Source organism: Chelonoidis abingdonii, chromosome 4, assembly GCF_003597395.2.
Source record: "Chelonoidis abingdonii isolate Lonesome George chromosome 4, CheloAbing_2.0, whole genome shotgun sequence".
NCBI classification, from domain to species: Eukaryota; Metazoa; Chordata; order Testudines; family Testudinidae; genus Chelonoidis; species Chelonoidis abingdonii.
The window spans coordinates 103,128,746-103,149,233 of record NC_133772.1 but is presented as its reverse complement, the minus strand read 5'-3'; the positions used below and the strand labels follow the sequence as shown (position 1 = coordinate 103,149,233).

The following is a 20,488-nucleotide window of genomic DNA, read 5'->3' as shown; positions in this document are numbered from 1 at the left end:
GGGTAGACCTGTGGACCTGCCCAGGGACTGCTCCAAATCCTTGCTCAGAGCAGGTGGAGGGTTTGCCACAGCTGTCTGCCCATCTCTTACCATGGCCAGGCTGCAGCTCCAAGCTGCCCTTCCTCCCCGGCCGAAGCCAGGTCGGGGGGAGATGGTGCTGGGAGCTGTGGGGAACCGTGGCAGACCCTCCACGTGCCCTGAGTGGGGGGCCTGAGAAGCCCCTGCCCAGGGCAGGTGAAGGGACCCAGGTTATACAGCTACAAGATCAATACCAATGTCTTCAGCTCCCTCATCCATGGTACCATCAGATTTATTGGAATCACCTCTACAGGCTCATGCTGACATTCCATTATTGGTACTGTGTATGCGTGAATCATTGGTATCTATTGAACATCTGACTGCAAGATCTGGCACTCCCTTAATGAAGACTCTTCAAGCCTAACTGGTGTAGGGCTCAGAAAAAAACTGGGTCCATCTGTGAGCAGCCCTATATTTAGGATGGAAGCATTGTTTTGGGAACCCTGAGTGAATTTTTCTTAAGGCTTGTCAGAGGAATGCCAGCTAGAGAGGCAGTTTTGTTAGATATTTCTAGCTTCTTTCTGAATTACATTTTTCATTAAAAGAACGAGGAGTCCTTGTGGTACCACCAAGGGAGGAAAAATAACTTCCCCCACTGTTACTCATACCTTCTTGTCAACTGTCTGAAATGGGCTACTCTCATTACCACTTCAAAAGTTATTTTTCCTCCCTTGGTATCCTGCTCTTAATTGAATTGTCTTGTTAGACTGACCTCACACTTGGTAAGACAACTCCCATCCTTTCATGTATTTATACCTGCTCCTGTATTTTCCACTCCATGCATCTGATGAAGTGGGTTCTAGCCCATGAAAGCTTAGGTCCAAATAAATTTGTTAGTCTCTAAGGTGCCACAGGGACTACTTGTTTTTGCTGATACAGACTAATACAGCTACTACTCTGGAACCTTTCATTAAAAGATTTCTGTATCCCTGCCCCTCATTTTGTTCCTTCCCTCCCTGTCCTTTTCTGCTCCCTCATAAATAAATAATGCCACTGCACCGGTCATGCCCAAATCTATATGAAGGAAGTTTAAAAGTATATTGGAGAAGGAGGGGAAGAGGAAGAAAGGACATGTTTTTCTGGAGCCACTCACCCCAAAGCAGAAAGGAAGCCTCCAAGAGCTCTTTCATGTCATTTTTTTGGTGAGGAGGTTGGCACTGGGGATAAATACCCCTCTACACGAGAAGCCTAGGGCTGTCAGATTTGTGAAAAGGGCGAGCCTGGTAAAAGCAGCTGCTAGAGCTCAGAGTCTTTTCTTCTCCCTCTCTCCCAGCTACAAACAAGGCCCATTTCAGCTTCTCTGCTCCCTATAACTGGACATCCCTTTGAAACATCACAGGAGCAGAAAAGAGCATCAGGCTGTGTCTGGCCAGCCCCCTTCTGTTGTCTTAAGAAAGAAAAATTGCCTTACTTATATCCATTTAATTCCATTTTACTCATTTGTCATGGCGAACAGCTGAGGTGCCTTCACCTATGGAAATTAATTTATATTATACTATTGATTAAAGATGGAAGTGCCTGCAATCCAGATCAATGAGTAACTGCTACCTAACTTATCATCTGGTTGGCTCTGTAACTATGGAACTGTTATTAAAATAGTAATTCTTTCTGTACATCAGAGTTCTAGGTGAATCATATCATATTATTATAGGTGTTAGGAAAATGATGATTATTAATATGCTTCCAGTAAAGCATATTACTGCGTGAAAACATTTACATTGATTTATGTAAAATATTCATTGTACTAGCCCATTTTATTTTATAGAACATAGAGATTGAAATTAGGTTTCCAACCTCATCTACTGACTGACAACTAAATTAACACACACAATGTGTAAAAATACAAGTGTCTGCTTTGGATCCAATTTTAATTTTTCTTTACAGTTTAGTTCAGAATTCTATAATCTCCCTTTTATTTTGGGGGGAATTTTTTGTTGGTTACTGGTTAGATTTTCTCTTACTGATTTCTACAGGATTGTTACATGGTTATGATGTGTATATTCTATTAATTACTAAAGCTGGAAAATATCAACTGTGGTTTTTGAGTTTACCTTAGGAATTATTTTGTACCTAGGGGTAAAGTTTTTTTAGTATTTCTCATCTTCAGTAAAAAGCTTTAACTTTTAACTTTGGAATATTTTTTTCTTTTCTAGAGCCAAACGTTCTAGCTGGCACATTAATTGCTCATACAGATGCAGTCTGGGGTCTTGCTTATAGTGGTATAAAGAATCATTTACTATCTTGCTCAGCAGATGGCACTATTAGATTATGGAATCCACCAGAAAAATTGCCCTGCATTTGCACTTACAATGGAGAAAAGGGTGAGTGTGGTGTTTGCGTTTTTAAAAAAAAGGCATTTTTGTTTAAAAATTTGTGTGATGGGAAGGGGATAAGTTTTTTTTCCTCAGTTTGCCCGAACCAAGTATCAACTTGCAGTATTTCTAGGAGAAAAGGAAAACTCCTGGAGCTCCAAGGAAATGCAGCTGTGATGAACCTCTTAAGTGAAGCCTTCACTCCCTTCTACAGCCATCCATCCTTCCTCTTCAGATGCTAGCTCTTTAAGTGGAATGAGTTCTGCACAAACCTTAGCTGGTTTTGGCAATCTTACTTTTCAAAATGGCTGATTATTATTATTATTGCTGATAATTCAGGTAGCTGCTTTATTTCTTTTTAAAGCATTTTACTAAAAGGAGTTTCTTTGGTAATTACTGTGAAAGAAAAATAGGAAAGATCATTTAAACCTTTTTAAGCCTGTAAGATATCTTAAGGGTTTAATTTCTCCATCTAATCTTTTTTTTTTCTTTTCTCCTTAGAACACGGAGTACCTACATCGGTTGACTTTATAGGTTGTGATCCTGCTCATATGGTCACATCTTTTAGCACTGGCAGCACAGTCATTTATGATTTAGAAACATCCCAATCACTGGTAATACTCTCATCACAGATAGACTCTGGTAAGTTAATATGAATTAATTTTGTGTCTCATGCAGCTTAGATGTGTGCTCTTTCAAAAGCTTCAGTGTATGGTGAGCTACAAGAGCTTTATTCCTCTTTTTCTGTATTGCACAAATTTGCATTTTAATTCTATTCTGACCATTTCTTATTCTTTGATTGTCATGTGGAGATGTCAAATCATAGAAATAGGGTAGTAAATGAGGGAAAGTAACTTTCTTGGCAAAGGGAAATGTTTTCATCTTTGTGTTTAAAAAAAAAAGAGAGAGACACTCTGGAATGATCTGAAGGATAAGGATGACGATAATTCAGAAAGGGTTACAGAGATGCTGAAAGTGACAGAACCTTGCCAAAAACCAAAAAAATTAGCTAGTTTTTCAAGAACCAGTTCCCTGAATTAAATATGAAGGAACAGAATTCTAACTACGTAGACATATGCATGAATGTGTTAAGTGCAAGCATTATGGTTCTAACGCAAAAGAGAAAGTGTAGAATCAGTATGTCTTAATTGTAGACTCTCTCTGTCTTCTGGACCAGGAGGCTGAGCACCAGGATCAGATCCAGTGCTGAGAGTGCAATATAACATCAGTGTTGCCCTGTTGTAGGTGCGGGTATTTAAACCCCTTCTCAGTAAAATAAGGTTGAAAATCTAGTATTGTAGGAGGGCAACGTATTGCTTCATATGTAACAGCTCAGTTTGTCTAGTCTTTACCTCAGTAATATTTAATGGCTAGTATTAAGTACCCTGAGACAGCTAGATTATGAAAGGAAACTATAGAGAATCATAGTCTGTTATATTGGCCTTGATACTAAGATAGATGCCATATAAAGGGAGGAACATATCTCTTTGATTAAGGATAAAAAACTTAAATAGCTAAACATCAAAAGGGAAATCCAAAACTTCAGCGAAGTATCCTTTCACAAGGCAAATGATACACTGAGATATAGGAGAGACTGTTTTAAAGACGCTACATGTATCATTAAATAATTTAAGTAGAAATAAGACATTTGTGTAGTGCATAGGAAAAGAGAATCTAGTTAGTAGGTGAGGAGTCATAGCTTATCTTTTTTTGTGACGCCCCTCCCCACGCCCCATTATTACTACCATGAAATACAAACCTAATCTGTTCACCCTCTCTAAAATATCTTTCATACATATAGCCCAATCACACAATTTTTATCTTCATAATACACTGATTAGAGTACATGTGGATTAGACCTTGCCCTGTAAAGCCAGAGCATGTCACATGTATTTCTCTTCCATTACATATTTTTTTATTCTAAAATGTCTCAATTTTCCTGACACTTGAAGTTCCATCCAATATGCTGTTAATTCACTGGTTATTTTTAAATATGGTGTTTTCTTGGGCAATATTATTACTTGCTGACTGCATTTTTACTATTTATCCATCAAATATTTTACCTATAACTTTGTCTTTTCAGGATTGCAATCAAATAATCATATTAACAGGGTAGTAAGTCATCCTACACTTCCTGTAACAATTACAGCTCATGAAGATAGACACATCAAGTTTTTTGACAATAAAACGGGTAAGGATACTAAAAACCTAGTGCATTAAGCTGAGTAATGTTTAAAATAAATCTGGGTGGATATGGGAGGGTCCTACCACACAACTTGTTGCAGATCATAGCATAAATTTGTTGTTCCACACTTACATGTTAGTATAAAAGAGACATTCCCCTTATAGTAGGAAAATATATAACTTTTCCAATATTATCTTCATAACCTTAATCAGATAATCCTGCTGATACTTACTTTGATATAAGTGAAATATCACATTTTGCATTTTAGTCATATCTTGTAAATCCATAACTGACTGAAAATCTGAGGCCTTGTTAAAGGATTGGTTCTCAATTCAAAATATCTGGATAATCATCCATAAGGCTAAGATTTAGTCATGGGTATTTTTAATAAGTCATGGACAGGTCTCGAGCAATAAATAAAAAAATTCACGACCTGTGACCTGTCCATGACTTATACTATAAATACCCCTGACTAGATAATAGGTGCTCTAAGGGGCCCCAGGGCACTGCTGCTGCTCAGGTGACGGAGGTTGGGGAAAGCTCTGGGGTGGAGCATGGCTGAGAGCGCCACGGCTGCTTGGGGGTGGAGGGCAGCCTGGGGTCTTTTTTTTCCATACACAAACCAGTTAGCTTCCAGATTAGCCACTCCTGTGCCTGGTCAGTACCTTTACATTTTTCTCTTGGGGCTTCTGACCTTGCTTCAGCTTGCAACAGAGCCAGGCAGCTCTCCTTGCAGCTAGACCTGAACAACATGACCCAAGATTCCCATGGGCTTGTCAGCAATTCTGTAATTGTGTGAAAGAACAGTTAGGCTCTCTGTTATTTATGTGGGACCTATCATTTTATCCAGTGACTGCCTGTACTAAGTAATTAGGAGAAGGCTATTTTTCCTTTGTTCTGGGGGGATATGATGAATTCCCTTTCTGTACTAGCTTCCCAGTTAGTGCTCTATTTTCTTTCACCGAATCTTGGCAGCTGCTTCTAAAAGACAGTCTTTCTTGGCCAAAAATTTCCCTTGTTAAATATTATCACAAATCCAAATGTCAATAAAGTAACTTCTCCTTTCATAAACCAGTAGATATCAGCCTAGATCTACCCAAACTCTTTACAACTATGGCTGAAATGCAGTAGAGAGCCCAGGATTGTGTTAGGAAGCTACATCTGAGGTAGTGAGAGAATATTTTCCCTTTGACCCTGATAGGCTTTGATTACCATGGATAATAGGTCCTCTCCATCATTGCTAAGTACTACCGTATTGAGTACTTCCCCATTCCCCTGGCCTTATTCTTTCCCATACCCTGCCTCTCCCCAAAAATTAAACATGTCATCTGTTTCTCTCCTGTTATCTGTTTCTCTCCTGTTAAAGATCAAGGTCGTTACCTACAGACCTATTGGAACAAGAAGTAATTTATTGTGGCCAAGAAGTTGTGATTGGGGCTGCTAGAGGCCCATTTTAGACTTAAAATGGCGTATCTGTTTTACATACTGTAAGCTCTAGAAAAGGGGATAAGATGAGAGAATGGATAGAAAAATGTAGACACAGCAACTGTGCTAGGGTGTCTCACAAGATGTTCCTGTACTACAACAAAAAGATTGAAAATCACTGTCTCCCCCACATGCTCAGTGTCTAACTGTTCGCCATATTTGGGGTCAGGAAGGAGTTGTTCCCTGGGTTAGACTGGTAGTGACTGTGGGGGGTTTTTTGCCTTTCTCTGCAGTTTGGGGCATGGGTCACTTACTTGTTTGAACTAGAATAAATGGTGGATACTCTAACTTGAAATCTTCTCATCAAGATTTGAGAACTTTAGTAACTCAGCCAGAGGTTACAGGCCTATCGTAGGAGTGGGTGGGTGAAGTTCTGTGGCCTGTGATGTACAGGAGGTCAGACTACTAGGTGATCATGATGGTCTCTTCTGACATTAGTCTAATGAGTCTGAGTTTATTAGAGTACTAGTTTTCTGTTCTTGAGAGTATCTGTCTGCTCTTCCACATCGTACTTAATGTATATGTAAGGATGTATTTATTTGGGTTTAAATAAACATATTCCAAATGGCTATACCAAACTTTGATATCTTTACCATCATTTTAAAAACAGAAGAGTGGTACATTGCCTTCCTCTTATTCCCATTTCCCATACATGTGTATATATAACCACCAAAAAAAAATTATAAACCAAATCAAAACATTCCCAAAAGAAAACCAGCCCCTTATGCCTTCGAAATTCCCAGAGCTGATTCCCCAGAGCTTGCCTTCAATTGGAAGCTGGAAACCTAGAATAATGCCCCTCTGTTTTCCTTGTGTTTTTACTGGAATGTTCTCATTTGTGAAAAATTTGAACCACCTCTAATTACATCTTGTGCATTTGTTTTGCAGCAGTTGCCGTCACAACGAAAGTTATTTAATTCTAGCGCACATGCATATATACAAGTCGTGGTCATGAAAGGTCCTCCATATTCCTCATCCTGCCCTTCAGTGGGCCTCAGTGATGACTTGTGGACATTGGGGCAATACATGGGTAACAGTTGTGACCATAACCACTTAGCCTTTGATGGTCTTGTTATGATTGCCAACGAAGATGCTAAACATATGGTGTCTGTACTGGGAATATGTCTACCTGAAAGTCACTCAAGACCACCACCATGCTCTATAGAGGCCATGAAACATCTTTCACGTCATTAAAAATTGTTAGAGTTTAAAGCTATATAAATGAATGTCAATTCCAGTATGATTCTAACATTTAATTTAAATCTATTTTGTTGTTTGCTACCTCATATTAAATTGATGCCTTAATATAATTCTGTCAAAAAATATTAAGACACTTCCCGGGAATTGATACTTTATTTTGCTTTTAGGTAAAATGATCCATTCTATGGTTGCTCACTTGGATGCTGTCACAAGTCTAGCAGTAGATCCCAATGGAATCTATTTGATGTCTGGAAGTAAGTTTTAATTGTATGTATTGTCCACAATTTTGCTTTAATAAAATTTAAAGGATATTAAAACCTAACTTTTTGTATCTTTCTTTTTAACACAGGCCATGACTGTTCCATTAGATTATGGAATTTAGACAGCAAGACTTGTGTACAAGAAATAACAGCCCATAGGAAAAAGTTAGATGAGTCAATTCATGACGTAGCATTTCATCCATCAAAAGCATACATTGCCAGTGCAGGAGCTGATGCCCTTGCCAAAGTATTTGTGTGACACAACAAAACAAACCTGCACCATAATAGCAGGTCTGCTTGGACAAAAAAAGAGGGAATGCATCACTGCCATCAATGAAACGGCTACCAGTAGGACACTACATCTGATCTGCCTGGGCGAAGGCTGTATGTGGGGCAGGTTTAAGTTGGTGAAAAGTCACTGCATCTTGAATAATGTCAGGCTTGCTAATTTAACTGTAATTTACTGTATTTTTTTGAAAAAAAAAGAAAGAAAGAAAGAGAACCAGTATTTGTAGCCTGGACTGAATATGAACTGAGCATATGTCTGTTCTTTAGGTGTCTTTAAGCAAACGTGGAGTCTGATCTTACAAAAGACTTTTATTTTGGACTCTGTGTGCTGCCTTAGGGTTAGGAATGTGGTGCTCTTGTGGAGGGAAGTGAGCTCCAAGAGTAGCTTTCTTTTCATCTCTTAGTGATCTTCTGTTTATCAGTTGAATGCCACAGATCCCCTTTTAAACTTTTATTTTGCTTTAAAGAAAAGGAAATTTAACTTAAAATATTTTAGCATTAGTTGCACAAAATGTTTGAATAAAATTCTAGTTTTTATAAGTCTTTTTATATATTTAGCCTGTCACAACAGTGCTCAAGATTGTATTGATAATGATTTTTCTGCATTATAGAACCCTAAAACACAGAGATCTCACTGACCCGCTGCCGTGTAACCACAATCTTCCCTTCTTTTGCCTAACACAGCTCAGCTAAGTCCTTTCATTAAGGATGCTAATTCATCATCATCGCATAACTGTCTTCATAAATATAAAGGACTGTAAAGAAGTATGTTTAAAGGAAACACAGAGGGGTTGTAACACCCTCCCAGTGAACTCTTAAAAAAATTAATCTTGGCATCCTATCACTATGTGATATTTTATACATCTTACTGTATTTACAAGTTTATTTATCAAGGATTACCCATCTTGCTAATGGCCTATTGTTATTTATTTCATTTTGTTGGTCTTTATATCCTTTTATGTAGTGTATTAAAGGGCCCTGTATATGGCACTCTTTGAACAGTCTAAAATAGACTAAAAATGGGACATTTCATAGTTTTTAAAGTTACAAACCAAGATTTTTTTTCTGGTTAAGTATCTGGAGTGAAGTTGATTCCAGAAAAAACAATCTTGTTTCAGAACTTTTGGAGTGAAAAATGTTTATTTGCGTTTCAAATAGAATACAGAAGTAGTAGAATCAAGATTCATAAATCTGCTGTGTTTGGACTAGTTATTCCCTGCTTTTATTTTTTTCAAATGTGCTTCAGTTTATGGTGTAACTAAAGATTTTGTTTGTGTAATGCATGATTAAGACAAAGTATTTTTTCTAGTCTTCCACAAAACTTTTCTGATCAGTTTGCGGGTTTTGATGAGTTTTGTAAGGTTTCTGTTTTACAAACTATGAATCAGCAAATTTTTAAGATTGTACCACGTAGCAAAAGTACAACAGTTGAAAAATAATGTATATAAAATGCATATAATAAATATTAAATGGTGTACCTGTATGTTACTATTGGCTACATTATTTTGTGTTGCACAGTTTAAAGGTGACATTTTATTCTGAAGGTTACTAAATTAAGAAATGTCTAAATTTTAGTGAAATTACGTCTTTTTGTGCTGTTTAAACTGCATTGTTTTTGAAAACTGATAGTATTTGTTTGGATATAAACAATTTTTTAGTTATCAGCTGCAACACCGCATATAAGAACATGTCTCCAAAGAGTGAAACTCATACTGCATTTTTAATTGATAGTTTTTCTGTCTGAGAATAAGTTGAAAATGACTCAGACATTTTTAGAGCATTTTTTGAATTGTAATCATCATGCTTTTCAGTTATTTCAAGAGATGTAATGATATGAACATGGGATTGGGGTCGAATAGATACCCAGATTTTATTTCCAACTCTGTCAACTGACTCATGATGAATAAGCTAAATTTTTGTGCCACTGTTTCACTCTCTGTAGAATGAGATCTACTCACCTTTATAAAGTTCTTTGGGATCCTCCAGTGAGGAAGGATGCACTGCAAGTGAACAGTCTGCTTCTGTTAAAAGCAGACTAAAGCTGGCATTGAGTCAGCATGTTGACTCAATTTGCTGAAAACATGTTAGCTGAATGGAAATTAAAAATAAATATTGCATTATGGTCTGTAACTTTCTTTGTAATAATTATCCTTTGCCCAGATATAAATATGCTTTGAGGCCTTGGAAAATGTTCTTATAAGTGGTGATATCTGTAGTTGCATGTGATCCATCCAATTTAGCCATGAGGAGGTAGACCCCTGCATCTCAAGTCAAGCAAATTGGATGAAAAATAAAAGAAAACTGATGTGGCCATGGGAGGCATAAAACAGTAATCATTCTGAAATTAATGTTGTTTTTAGGAGCAATATGATGCAGTAAGTTATATTGTGTAGAAATTGGCGAACTTTTGCCCAATACCATCAAGGTGAGCCTTTCAGTAACTTCTTGTTAGGACACTAAGTTTCTTTTAAAAAAAAAAAAAAATTAGCTAATTTGCACTTTTGTTCATTTCAGTCTAAAGTGTTCAACTAATCAACAGATGAGAGTGTAATTCAAATTTTATTGGAAGTAATTTCATGATCACCTTTTCTGAAACTGAGCGTTGTTTCTGGCAGCTTTTCCAGACTGCTGCATTTTAATGCCTAAATGAAATGTGATTGTTTATTAAACATTGCCATTCATAAACATTTACCTCATTTTCTTTAATTGTATTAAAATTGAAATGGTAAAAAAACCTGTTTTTCTTAAGTTGAATCCTGTTGTTATGGTGTTTTTAGTGTCTTAATGTTATGTTGGACCAAGTGATGCATCTTGGCTCCATTTACTGAATACTGACCTTACCTCTAGTTAGACTGTTACTTAATTCATTGCAGTGCCTAACATTAAAAATGCTATCAGTTTATTTAAATTACAGAACAGTTTATGGCATTGTCGATGGAACAAGTTGACACTGTGTGCTGCAGTAGACACTAATTAAAAACAAAATCTAAAATAAATCTGTCCGGTTTGAAATGGGTGTACTATAAGGACTGACTTGCTGGCATTTCTGAAATCAGATGTCTTTCTGCTCTTGCTTCATCTGTTGTCATTCTCTCAGCATACCTGTGTGTTGCAGGATCACTCCCCACCTTGCTACTAATTATAGGAACTGTCTTAAGCAGATGAATGGTCCAAATTGCCCAGTATCATGTCTGAGAGGCCAATATGAAATGCTTTGAAATGTGTTTTAAAAACAAAACAAAAAAAAACAGAAAACAGGCACCTTCATTTGTGAAATCATAGGGGGAAATTTCTTCCTCATTTCAGCTAGTGAATCATATGTCCTGAGGTGTGGGGATTGACCGCCCTTGTCATTTTATCCTCATTGGCGACATGTAGTGTTCTTACAAAATACCTCTTTTTGGATATTTTGAAGCTTGTCTTTTTTAATATTTTTATATATTTTCCTCAGTAATACTTTGTGGCACATGCAATTCCATTGGCTAATGGCTGTGTAGAAAGTACTCCTTTATTCACTGTAGATCTGTTTACTTCAAAATTCATAGTGCTGTCTTGGCCTACCCATTTGTTTTAGGTACTTTTCTAACAGCAGTTGGTTCCTAAACTGAAGTCCTTGGAGAGCTGTCTGGTCACATAATGTTGGTTGCCTTTCTTATTTTCAGTTGCTGCATCACATAAAAGGCAGCTAAAAATAAATACTTCCCATGTAAACAATCTATGTAGTTTAATAGGGATGTTAAGTGTTTCCAATTAGGAAGGGAGATTGTCCACTTGATAGTGAACTGGAGATGAAGTTCATTGGACAATCTTTCTCTAGTAATATGTGATACATCCTATGAAAATATGAACTACTTTAACGTATTGTCTTACTCGTCTTGTCTTTTCACAATAAATATTCAATTTTTTACTCTCATCAAAGACCGCTGTCTATCATAGCTGCATGTAGCAAATTGGATAGCAGAAACAGAGACAAGGAAGAGCTAACACAAGGTGATTACAATTAACACTGCCTTCAAGATGAGGATGAATGGAGGTATATTTTCCATATTCTGTATCCTCTACTATTGATGCACAGAGTGTACTTCCTTGAGATGAAACTATTTATTCTTGAGAAGTTACAACTAACTCAGACCACACTGATGATGATGTATGTGAATAGTTCAGATTATTTTTTTAAACATAATCAGGTTGGTATTTGCTTCACTAGCCACAGTGTGGCCCAAAGTAGTCATTTGGCCCAGTCTTAAGTAATTGTCATCAGCAACTGTTCATATTGCTGATTTTTAAATCAGTAATAGCTCTTTACCCTTTCATCCTTGTTTTCCAGGGTTCTGTAAAGGCCCTAAGGGGGACTTCACCCAAACCCCTTCAGATACAATTTGCACTCAATTATTTTATTTCTGTTTTTGATAAGGAGGTTAGGGAATTAGGTAACTATATAATTTTGGCTAATATAAAAATATGGGAAACAGCATTGTCTAGTCATGGCCAGGGCAGGAGGCTATGCCTGACACTGAGAGTTATTCTGTTATCTTGGAGAAGTCATTTAACCTCCCTGTTGGTGCTTAACCTTAACCTCAGCACTTTAGAATCTGCTGAAAGGTGGTAAGTTAAGTGTACACTATTAATGTTCACTCTTACAGCAGCAGTAGTAGTGGTTTACCATAATTATAATTTTCCTTTTTTTTTCTATAACTATTTTTAACTAGTTTCCTTTGTATTGATAAATAAAGGTTAATGATGTTAAATAATTCCTGGAAGAGAAACATCGTATAGTTGCGTTATTGGTGATAACACTGGGTGACTGAAATGAAACAACAGCTAATGATATGTGCTGAAGACCATTATAGTATGGGGTCAAGACTCTTTCAGATGAACTTACTTTGCTGACTAGGAGCCCACACTATTTAAAGTGAATTGGAAGGATTGTTTGAGAAAATGGCCTGTTAACATTTTGGCGTTCTTTGGTTGCAAACTGGGTTAGTCATCAGAAAGATGAGAAAAACCAACTGACTCTGTCTTGCCATCTACCTGGTAGAATTATTCCTTAGGAAGAAAAATTAGATTAGCTATTTGCCTCTGTTTTTGGGCCTTCAGAGTTACCTAAACAATGCCTAAATCTGCTTACTATCTCTGATAACTTCATGGTTGTGCAATAATAAACCCTACATTATTTTATTATGCGCCCACACACACCTCTCCCATCTCCGCAGAAGTGAAAGTAAGCCGGTAGGGGCCATAGGGAGGATGGATAAGAAAAGGTGCAGTAGCTCCCTCTCAGACTCCGCCTCCTGGCTCCAGCAAAATTGAGGGTCTGGGAGCCCAGCTCCAGGAATGTTCGGGGCCGGGTCTCCCCCCTGATCCCACCGGCTGCCCTCCCGCACCTCCCCTGAGTGTGCCCTGCCCCCACTTTTGCTGCTTCCATGCACCTCCCTGGATCCAGGAGCAGAGTGTTTGTCTCTCCCCATTCCCTGCAGCTCCATGCTGCCTGCCTGTATTAACTGCCGCCACAGGGTCCTAGTGCCCCACGTCACTACTCCCAGGGCAGGCTGCCCTTCCCCCTTGGACCCTTTCATTTCCCAGTGGGACCCTCCACCAGTACAGCCGCCCCCCTGCCCACAGTCACTGCTCTTGCCCCATGCAGGGCAAGGTGCAGCAGTAGGGAGGAGGTGCTCATGTGATGGCAGCCGCCCCCTGCCCTGCATGGCACCCACCACAAGAGGAGGGGAGGGGGATTCCTGGACCTGAGAGGGGCCCTAGGAGCATGTGCAGTGACAGTGGGGGGGATCCCTACCTCAGAGCTCGCTGCTGCCAGCAGGGAGAGGCTTGGAGGGAGTCCTTCTCTCTGGCTTCTGCCCCAGGGCAGGCTGCCTGCACCCCAAACTCATCCCCAGCCCTGACCCACCCCAGAGCCCACACCCCCAGCCAGAGCCCTCATCCCACCTGCACTCTAACCCTCTGTCCTAGCCCTGAGCCTCTCCAACACCCCAAACCCCTCATCTTTGGCCCAAGCCAGAGTCCTCATCCCCCTGCACCCTAACCCTCTGCCTCAACCCTGAGTCCCCTCCCACACCCCAAACCTCTCATCCACAGCCACATCCCAAATCCACCCACAGCCTCACCCCACAGCTCTCACCCCTGCTCTCCCTCCCTTCACACCCCCTCTTATCCACAAACTCCCTCCCAGAACCTGCACCCCCTCCCTTCACACTCCCTCCCATCCCCAAACTTCGTCCCAGAGCCTGCACCCCAGTCCCTTGCCCCAGCCCAGAGCCTGCACCCCAGACCACCTCCCCCACCCAAACTCCCTCCCAGAGTCTTGGGCAGGTGGGGGGGTGGAGTTTGTGCGGGTAGAGTTTGGGCAGGGGCAGGTTCTGAGCCCCGCCAATATTTCTACAAGCTTGCCACCCCTGCCAGCAAGAGCTAGTGCACCGTACTGGGACCGGCTTCCTGAGGCAGCAATTTAATGGGCTGGAGCCCAGGACCCTTTAAATTGCTGCCAGAGCCCCACTGCCAGAGCCATGAGGTAGCAGCTGCGGGGCTCGGGTGGCGATTTAAAGGGCTCAGGGCTCCTGCCGCCGTTACCACCCTGGGCCCTTTAAATCACCACTGGAACCCCACTGCCACTACCCCAGGGCTCTGAGGACAATTTAAAGGGCCCGGGCCCTTTAAATAGCCCCCAGAGCCTGCTGGAGCCCTGGGTAGTGGTGGCAGGGATCTGGTGGCTATTGAAAGGGTGCAGGGCTCCTGCTGCCTCTACCACCCTGGGCCCTTTAAATAGCCACCAGAGCCCTTCCACCACTACCCCAGGGCTTCAGCAGCAGGGCTCCAGAGATGATTTAAAGGTCCCTGGAAGGTAGTGGCCATGGGACCCCTGGAGCTCCGTAGGCAATTTAAAGGGCCCGGGGCTCTGCTGTGGTAGCAGCAGCTAGAGCGCCAGGCCCTTTAAATTGCCCCCGAACCCCAGGGCTCCCAGCCACCTCTGCAGCTGGGAGCTTAGGGGGTGATTTAAAGGGCTTGGGGCTCCCAGGTGCTGCTACCACAGCCCTATCCCTGGACCCTTTAAACCCTGATTTAAAGGGCCTGGGGATTTAAAGGCTCCGCCGCTTCTGGTGGAGGCCATGCCCCTCCTTCTGATTCCAGAGTACTGGCAAGTCCTTTAAATTACTTTCACCCCTGGCAGAGGGGCAGTTTGGTTGGACTAGGAGTATGTCAACCCCCAGGCTCCTGAGAAAAGAGAGGAATGCTATTTCAGAGCCATATAACTCCTCTCACATTCAGAGTCCACAATCAGATTGTGCCTAGGTGTAAAGAGAAAAGGTGTCTGTGTCCCTTGACCACAATGGGGAGTTGATTGGCAATCATGATTTACCATGCACTATACACTCCTCCTCCTTATCATATGATCAATGTGCCTCAGGTGGTATGTGACCAGGATTCATCACTGAATTTGGTTTGCTGGTTCTTTTTGCATGTAAGCAGGTCTGAACCCAGACCAGCTATCGTGTTACTGTTGCTCTGCCCTCTCTATCCTAGCATATAAATATTTTTTTAAACTGTGCATTCAGTGGAAGCAGGTCCAAAAAGAAAAAACTTTTTTCTTCTGTGCCTCCCCCCCACCCCCCAAAAAAATAAAATAAAAGAAACTGGCTACTCACTTCAGGAGTTAAAACAGTTCAGTCTTGCCTTGTTTTTACTCATGTAAACAGGAATTTCCTTTGTCTAGATGGAGCCACTGAAAAGAAATAAGTATATGTCCAGTTGAAAGAGTCGTGTATGAGACTGCCAATTTTGGAATGTCAGCCTCATGAGTGCTACAATTTACAGAATAAAGCCACAAATATAAGAGGTATCAAAAATAAAAGTTAGACTTGTGTAAATTCTTAGAATGTAGCCATGCCCAAATTTATACTGGAAGTTTGAAAAGTCGATCGTGTTCGGTTATTAAAATCAAAGGCCCCATTTCTAAAATTTAACTTTAACTCAATGAATTTGCTTCTGAATTCTTAACAAAAATAATTCCATATTCTGAGAAGAGGTTCTATGTTCAAAAAAATAAAATAAAGAGGAGGGGGCTGAGGGTGTGCGCTTTTTCATACATAACAAAAAAATGTTTAATACCTGTCTTACATGCAATACTTCTTTCCTTCTTATGACTCTATAATGTTAAGTGCTCAGGAGGCAAGGTTGTTTGGAGAGAAGATTCCAGCGCTTTCATTTACTGCATTAACACTCAACTCAAATGGAGTCTATTCAGGCTTCTGGAAACATCTGGATTACAGTAGACGTTCAGAGATTTAAAACAGGCACTAATGTTGTCAGTGGTTCGTCGTATATGTATTCCAAAGTATTAGCTTGACTTATATTCCCCATGTTTACAACAAGGAGAAGATTAATACCCCTTACTCCCTTTTTCTTACTGTACTGGGGGTCTCTGCCACTGGGGTCCTCCTTATGGCTGCATCTGGGGAATAGCTCCATCTGGTCTAAAGCCCCTTTTGTCCCTTGTTTGTGCTGCAACCCTTCTGACACTTCAGGCATTACAGGGCTTCCTCTGGGAATCAGGATGCTCCTTCTTCATGGGTTTGTACTCCAGCCAGATTACTTTATAATTCTTTGAGTGATTGCTCATATCTATTCCAATTAGTTGTGTGCATGCCACATGCACAACCTTCAGAAAGTTGTTCCCTTAACACATCCGTTGGGTCAGCTGTGGAGCCCCCTGGAGTGGCGCCTTTATGGCGCTCAATATATGACTCTGATGACTCAGCACCGCCTCAGTTCCTTCTTACCGACTGTGACCATCGTTGGAACTGTAGTGTTTTGCTTAGTGAGTTTTCCACATTTCCCTAGCTTGTTTTATAGTACTTATAATTTTTCTTTAATTTTCATTTTATTTTTGTTGTAGTTAGTAGCAGTTGGGCTGAGGGGTTTACCCTCTATCCTAACTGCTTTTTCTTGGGAGGGCTTTCATACCCAAGTCCCAAGGATTCAAACCCTGCAAGTCCAGCTCCAAGCGCATGCCAACAGGCAACCCCCATGACTCTTGTCTGAAGTGTCTGGGGGAGGCTCACCAACCATACAGGGACAGGATTTGCAAGAGGTTTCATCCTAGGACCAAAAAGGAGCATGACTTTCACCTTAAGCAGCTCCTTATGGAGGTGGCACTTAGACCTCAGTTTCCTTCAGCACTGCAGCACCTGGCACCAAGTTCGATGTGCAGCGCCCCAGCAGCAGTGGTGAAAGCGGCACTGTGGATGGACTCTGGTAGACATCCATGGCACTGCCGCTCCCCGGCACCAAAACTGGCGGCATCGACCCAGCACTGCTCCCATTCTTCAGTGCGGAAGTGGCACCAGAAGAAAGGGAGGAATGGTTCTCCATCCCAGAGACCCACCCCCCTGAAGCCAGCCAATGGTGCAGGTCCCAGAGAGGAGCACCAAGGGTTAAAGCCTGTGAAAGTGGCACCATAGACTTCAGGCCCACAAAGGGGACCATCAAGTCCAGTGCCATTGGACTCCCCAGCCCACAGCATTGAGGAAGTAGAGCTGCCATCCACCGCGGACACCTTTGTGGCTGCAAGGGACCTCATCGCCATGACAGCACTGAAGTTGCCTACGATTCGCACCAAGCCTCCAGTACCACAGTGTATGGCACCATCTTGAGGCAAACCAGCAATGGTCCAGCCATCAGTACTTCTCCCCATCGTGGTGCTGGTCGTAATCACGTAATATTTGTGGCGCCGGTCCAATTTGCGCCAGCACTCTCGGTCATGATGCCAATCCACTTGCTGGTTGCCTTCGAGGAGCAGGTTCCAGACCCAACACCGGTCCTGGCGCCACTCACCCTCCCTGCGTAGCTCCAGGTTGCGGCATCACTCCCCAGCCTCCTGGCACCCTCGTCGGTTCAGCACTGCTCAGCACCACCCTTGCCCTCAGGTCCTGATCCTGTTCCTTGGGCTCAGAAACTGGGTCCAAGTACTTGGAGCGAGACCGGCACTGGTCAGGCCGTGAACGCCCTGAAGTGAGGGCAGGGCCATGGCCAGCACAGTGCCAGGGACCAGCTCAGTGGCCATTCTGGACCCCGTGGGCCTATCACCAGGCCCAGGGTGCACAGTCTAAAGGCTTCCGGTCAGCCGCCTCTGAACTGAGAGTGCCAGAGGCCTCAGCTAGTTGTCCCACCCCTGGGGGTACTGAGGAGGTGCCGTTCCCCCTTGGAACCAAATCCAACCCCAGTTCCTGAGCCAGAGGTGAACAGGAGGGTCAGGAGGACCCTATTCCCTTCCTTGGCATCTTCGTCCTCCTCCCCAGACAAAGCCGTTTCAGGCACTTCCATATCCGGGCCACCTCCCATAGACACCAGGACCTTCTGCACAGGGTGGTGCGCAACATGGTCCTGAAGGCTGAGGAGGTGGTGGAGTCAGAGGACCTGGTGGTAGGTTGCCTTGCTCCTCACCAAAACTATTCTGGCCAATGCCAAGACTATCTGGCAGATTCGGGCCTCCATCCCCCCTACAGTCAAGGGTGTGGAGAGAAAGTACTTCATGCCCTTGAAGGGATACAAATATCTCTTCATGCACCTACAGCCCAGCTCGCTGATGGTTGCAGCTGTGAACAAGAAAGAGAGGCTGGGGCAGCAGGCCCCAGCGCTCAAATTCAAAAAGGCCAAGCAACAGGACTTATTTGGCCATAAGGTGTATTCCATGGGAGGGGGGCTCCAGCTCAGGATTGGCGACCAGCAGGCAATCCTGAGTCGATATAACTTCAACTCCTGGAACTAGATGCTCAAGTTCAAGGAGCTTGTGCCACCTGAGTCCAGGGAGGATTTTGGGGCTATAGTAGAGGAGGGCACAGCAGTGGCACGGACCTCTTTACAGGCCTTACCTGATGCTGTGGACTCGGCGGCATGTACCTTGTTTTCAGGAATTGCCATAAGGCACACCTCTGGGTTACAAGCCTTGGACCTACTGTTTGAGGTTCAACAGACAATGCAGAATCTGCCCTTTGACCAGGGTGGGCTTGTTTGGGGAACAGATAAACTCTAGGCTGCATAGGCTAAAGGACTCGAGGGCAACCATGAAGTCCCTGGGAATGTAAACCCCAGCACCCCAAAGGAAGCACTTCAAGCCCCAGCAGTCGCAACAGCGCTCCTACTCTCCTTGGCTGAAGCAGGACGTTTACAGACGGAGGGGAAGGAACGGCAGAAGGAAGCCTTTCAACTCCCCATCAGGACAAGGCCAGGACCCAACCAAACCTAAGTTGGGTTCCAAGTGGGACTTTTGAAGGGACGCCCAAGAACGGCGTACCACACTTAATCCCGGATCCTCCCCCACACTTTTTGAATCATTTGTCCCACTTCTACCGTGCATGGTCCCAATTAACCGCTGGGTCCTCTGCACAGTGGAAGCAGGATAGTCTCTCCAGTTCTGCTCCTACTTGCCCTCCCACCCTCCTTCTCCGTGCCTCTTCAGGGACCCCTCTCACGAGAAACTCCTCATACAGGAGGTGCAGGCACTCCTTGCCATGGGAGTGGTGGAGGAGGTTCCGCAGGAACTAAGGGGCAAGACTCCAATTACCTCAAACAAACATATATCACACTTACAAATACAGCAATGAAATTTGACTATGACAGATATAAAACCACTTTTCAGACTGACAGACAATTGATCTGCTTAAGAATTACCAATAACAGCTCAAGAAAAGAGAGTTAATACCTTTACAGCAGATGCAGTCATATATTGTAGAAACAGTTAAAGGTACCAGATAAATCTGAGATTTATTTGAAATACCTTTTGAATTCCGGAGACACTGGTTTATACAGGAGAAATTCAAAGGGTGAAAGCTTAATTACACAAGGATCAGATGGGGGTAAGGGAGTATTTGTACTGATACAAGCAGGCTCAGACCCAAAGTTGCCAAGTCCAACCAGCCCTTGCTGAAGCTAAAGCCATCAAAACCTAGAGTGAGTTATGCTAGCAGTTGTGTCCTGAGAAACAAAACAAGATACAGACAGGACAGAATAAATTATAATACTAATTAAGTGATGTTTGAAAAGCATTGTAAATGCTTTAATCAATTACATATGTTACTTCAATTCTTCTGACACAACTTAGAAGTAGCCAAAACAAAGAGAGAAAAAGCAAGCAAGCCAGCCAGCTAGTTGTAAAGATCAGTACCATTTATGGAAGTGTCTACATTGTTAGCTAGTATTATAATTTCATTGTTTTAAAGATCCAGACTTGATGTGTTTGTGTTCAAAGGCTGTATCTGTGAAAAGCTCTGTGGTTGTCCCTTCAACAACAATAATCAGAAAAAAACTGTGCACTTGTGAATTCACTAACTGGTGAGTGTGTTTGTATTCAGTTGTTTACGTTTACCATCATATTTAGCATGGAACATTGTTATTTTGGTATTAGTAGACTCAACAGTCATGAACTAGTATCCTTTCATCTGGGTTTTTTTTAATTCAATTCAATAATTAAAAACAATACTGATACTTGCATTCTTTGATTGCTTTATTGATGTATTCAGAATGTATTACAGGGGTTCAACATAGAATGGTTTTTGCATTACTGAATATTAAAATAGCTAGCTGCAATCTCAGTCTAAAAGTTTATTTGCAGTATGTGTATTTTCATATCAAAAGAGAGAGCTAAAATGTGTATAGTCTGCACAGTGTTG

The 20,488-nt window shown here is 42.0% G+C and overlaps 1 protein-coding gene across 3 annotated transcripts in view; it reads left to right on the top strand.

The window, feature by feature from the left end:
* Positions 1 to 9,288, top strand: part of STRN3 (striatin 3) — an 89,431-nt gene extending 80,143 nt beyond the window's left edge. For all 3 annotated transcript variants that reach the window (XM_032773253.2, XM_032773242.2, XM_032773234.2), the window contains 5 exons: positions 2,232 to 2,399; positions 2,892 to 3,032; positions 4,474 to 4,581; positions 7,428 to 7,514; positions 7,610 to 9,288. In XM_032773253.2, the coding sequence (XP_032629144.1) occupies positions 2,232 to 2,399; positions 2,892 to 3,032; positions 4,474 to 4,581; positions 7,428 to 7,514; positions 7,610 to 7,779 (674 nt within the window). In that variant the 3' untranslated portion in view covers positions 7,780 to 9,288. The remainder of the gene's footprint in view (positions 1 to 2,231; positions 2,400 to 2,891; positions 3,033 to 4,473; positions 4,582 to 7,427; positions 7,515 to 7,609) is intronic.
* The last annotated feature ends 11,200 nt before the right edge of the window (positions 9,289 to 20,488 follow it).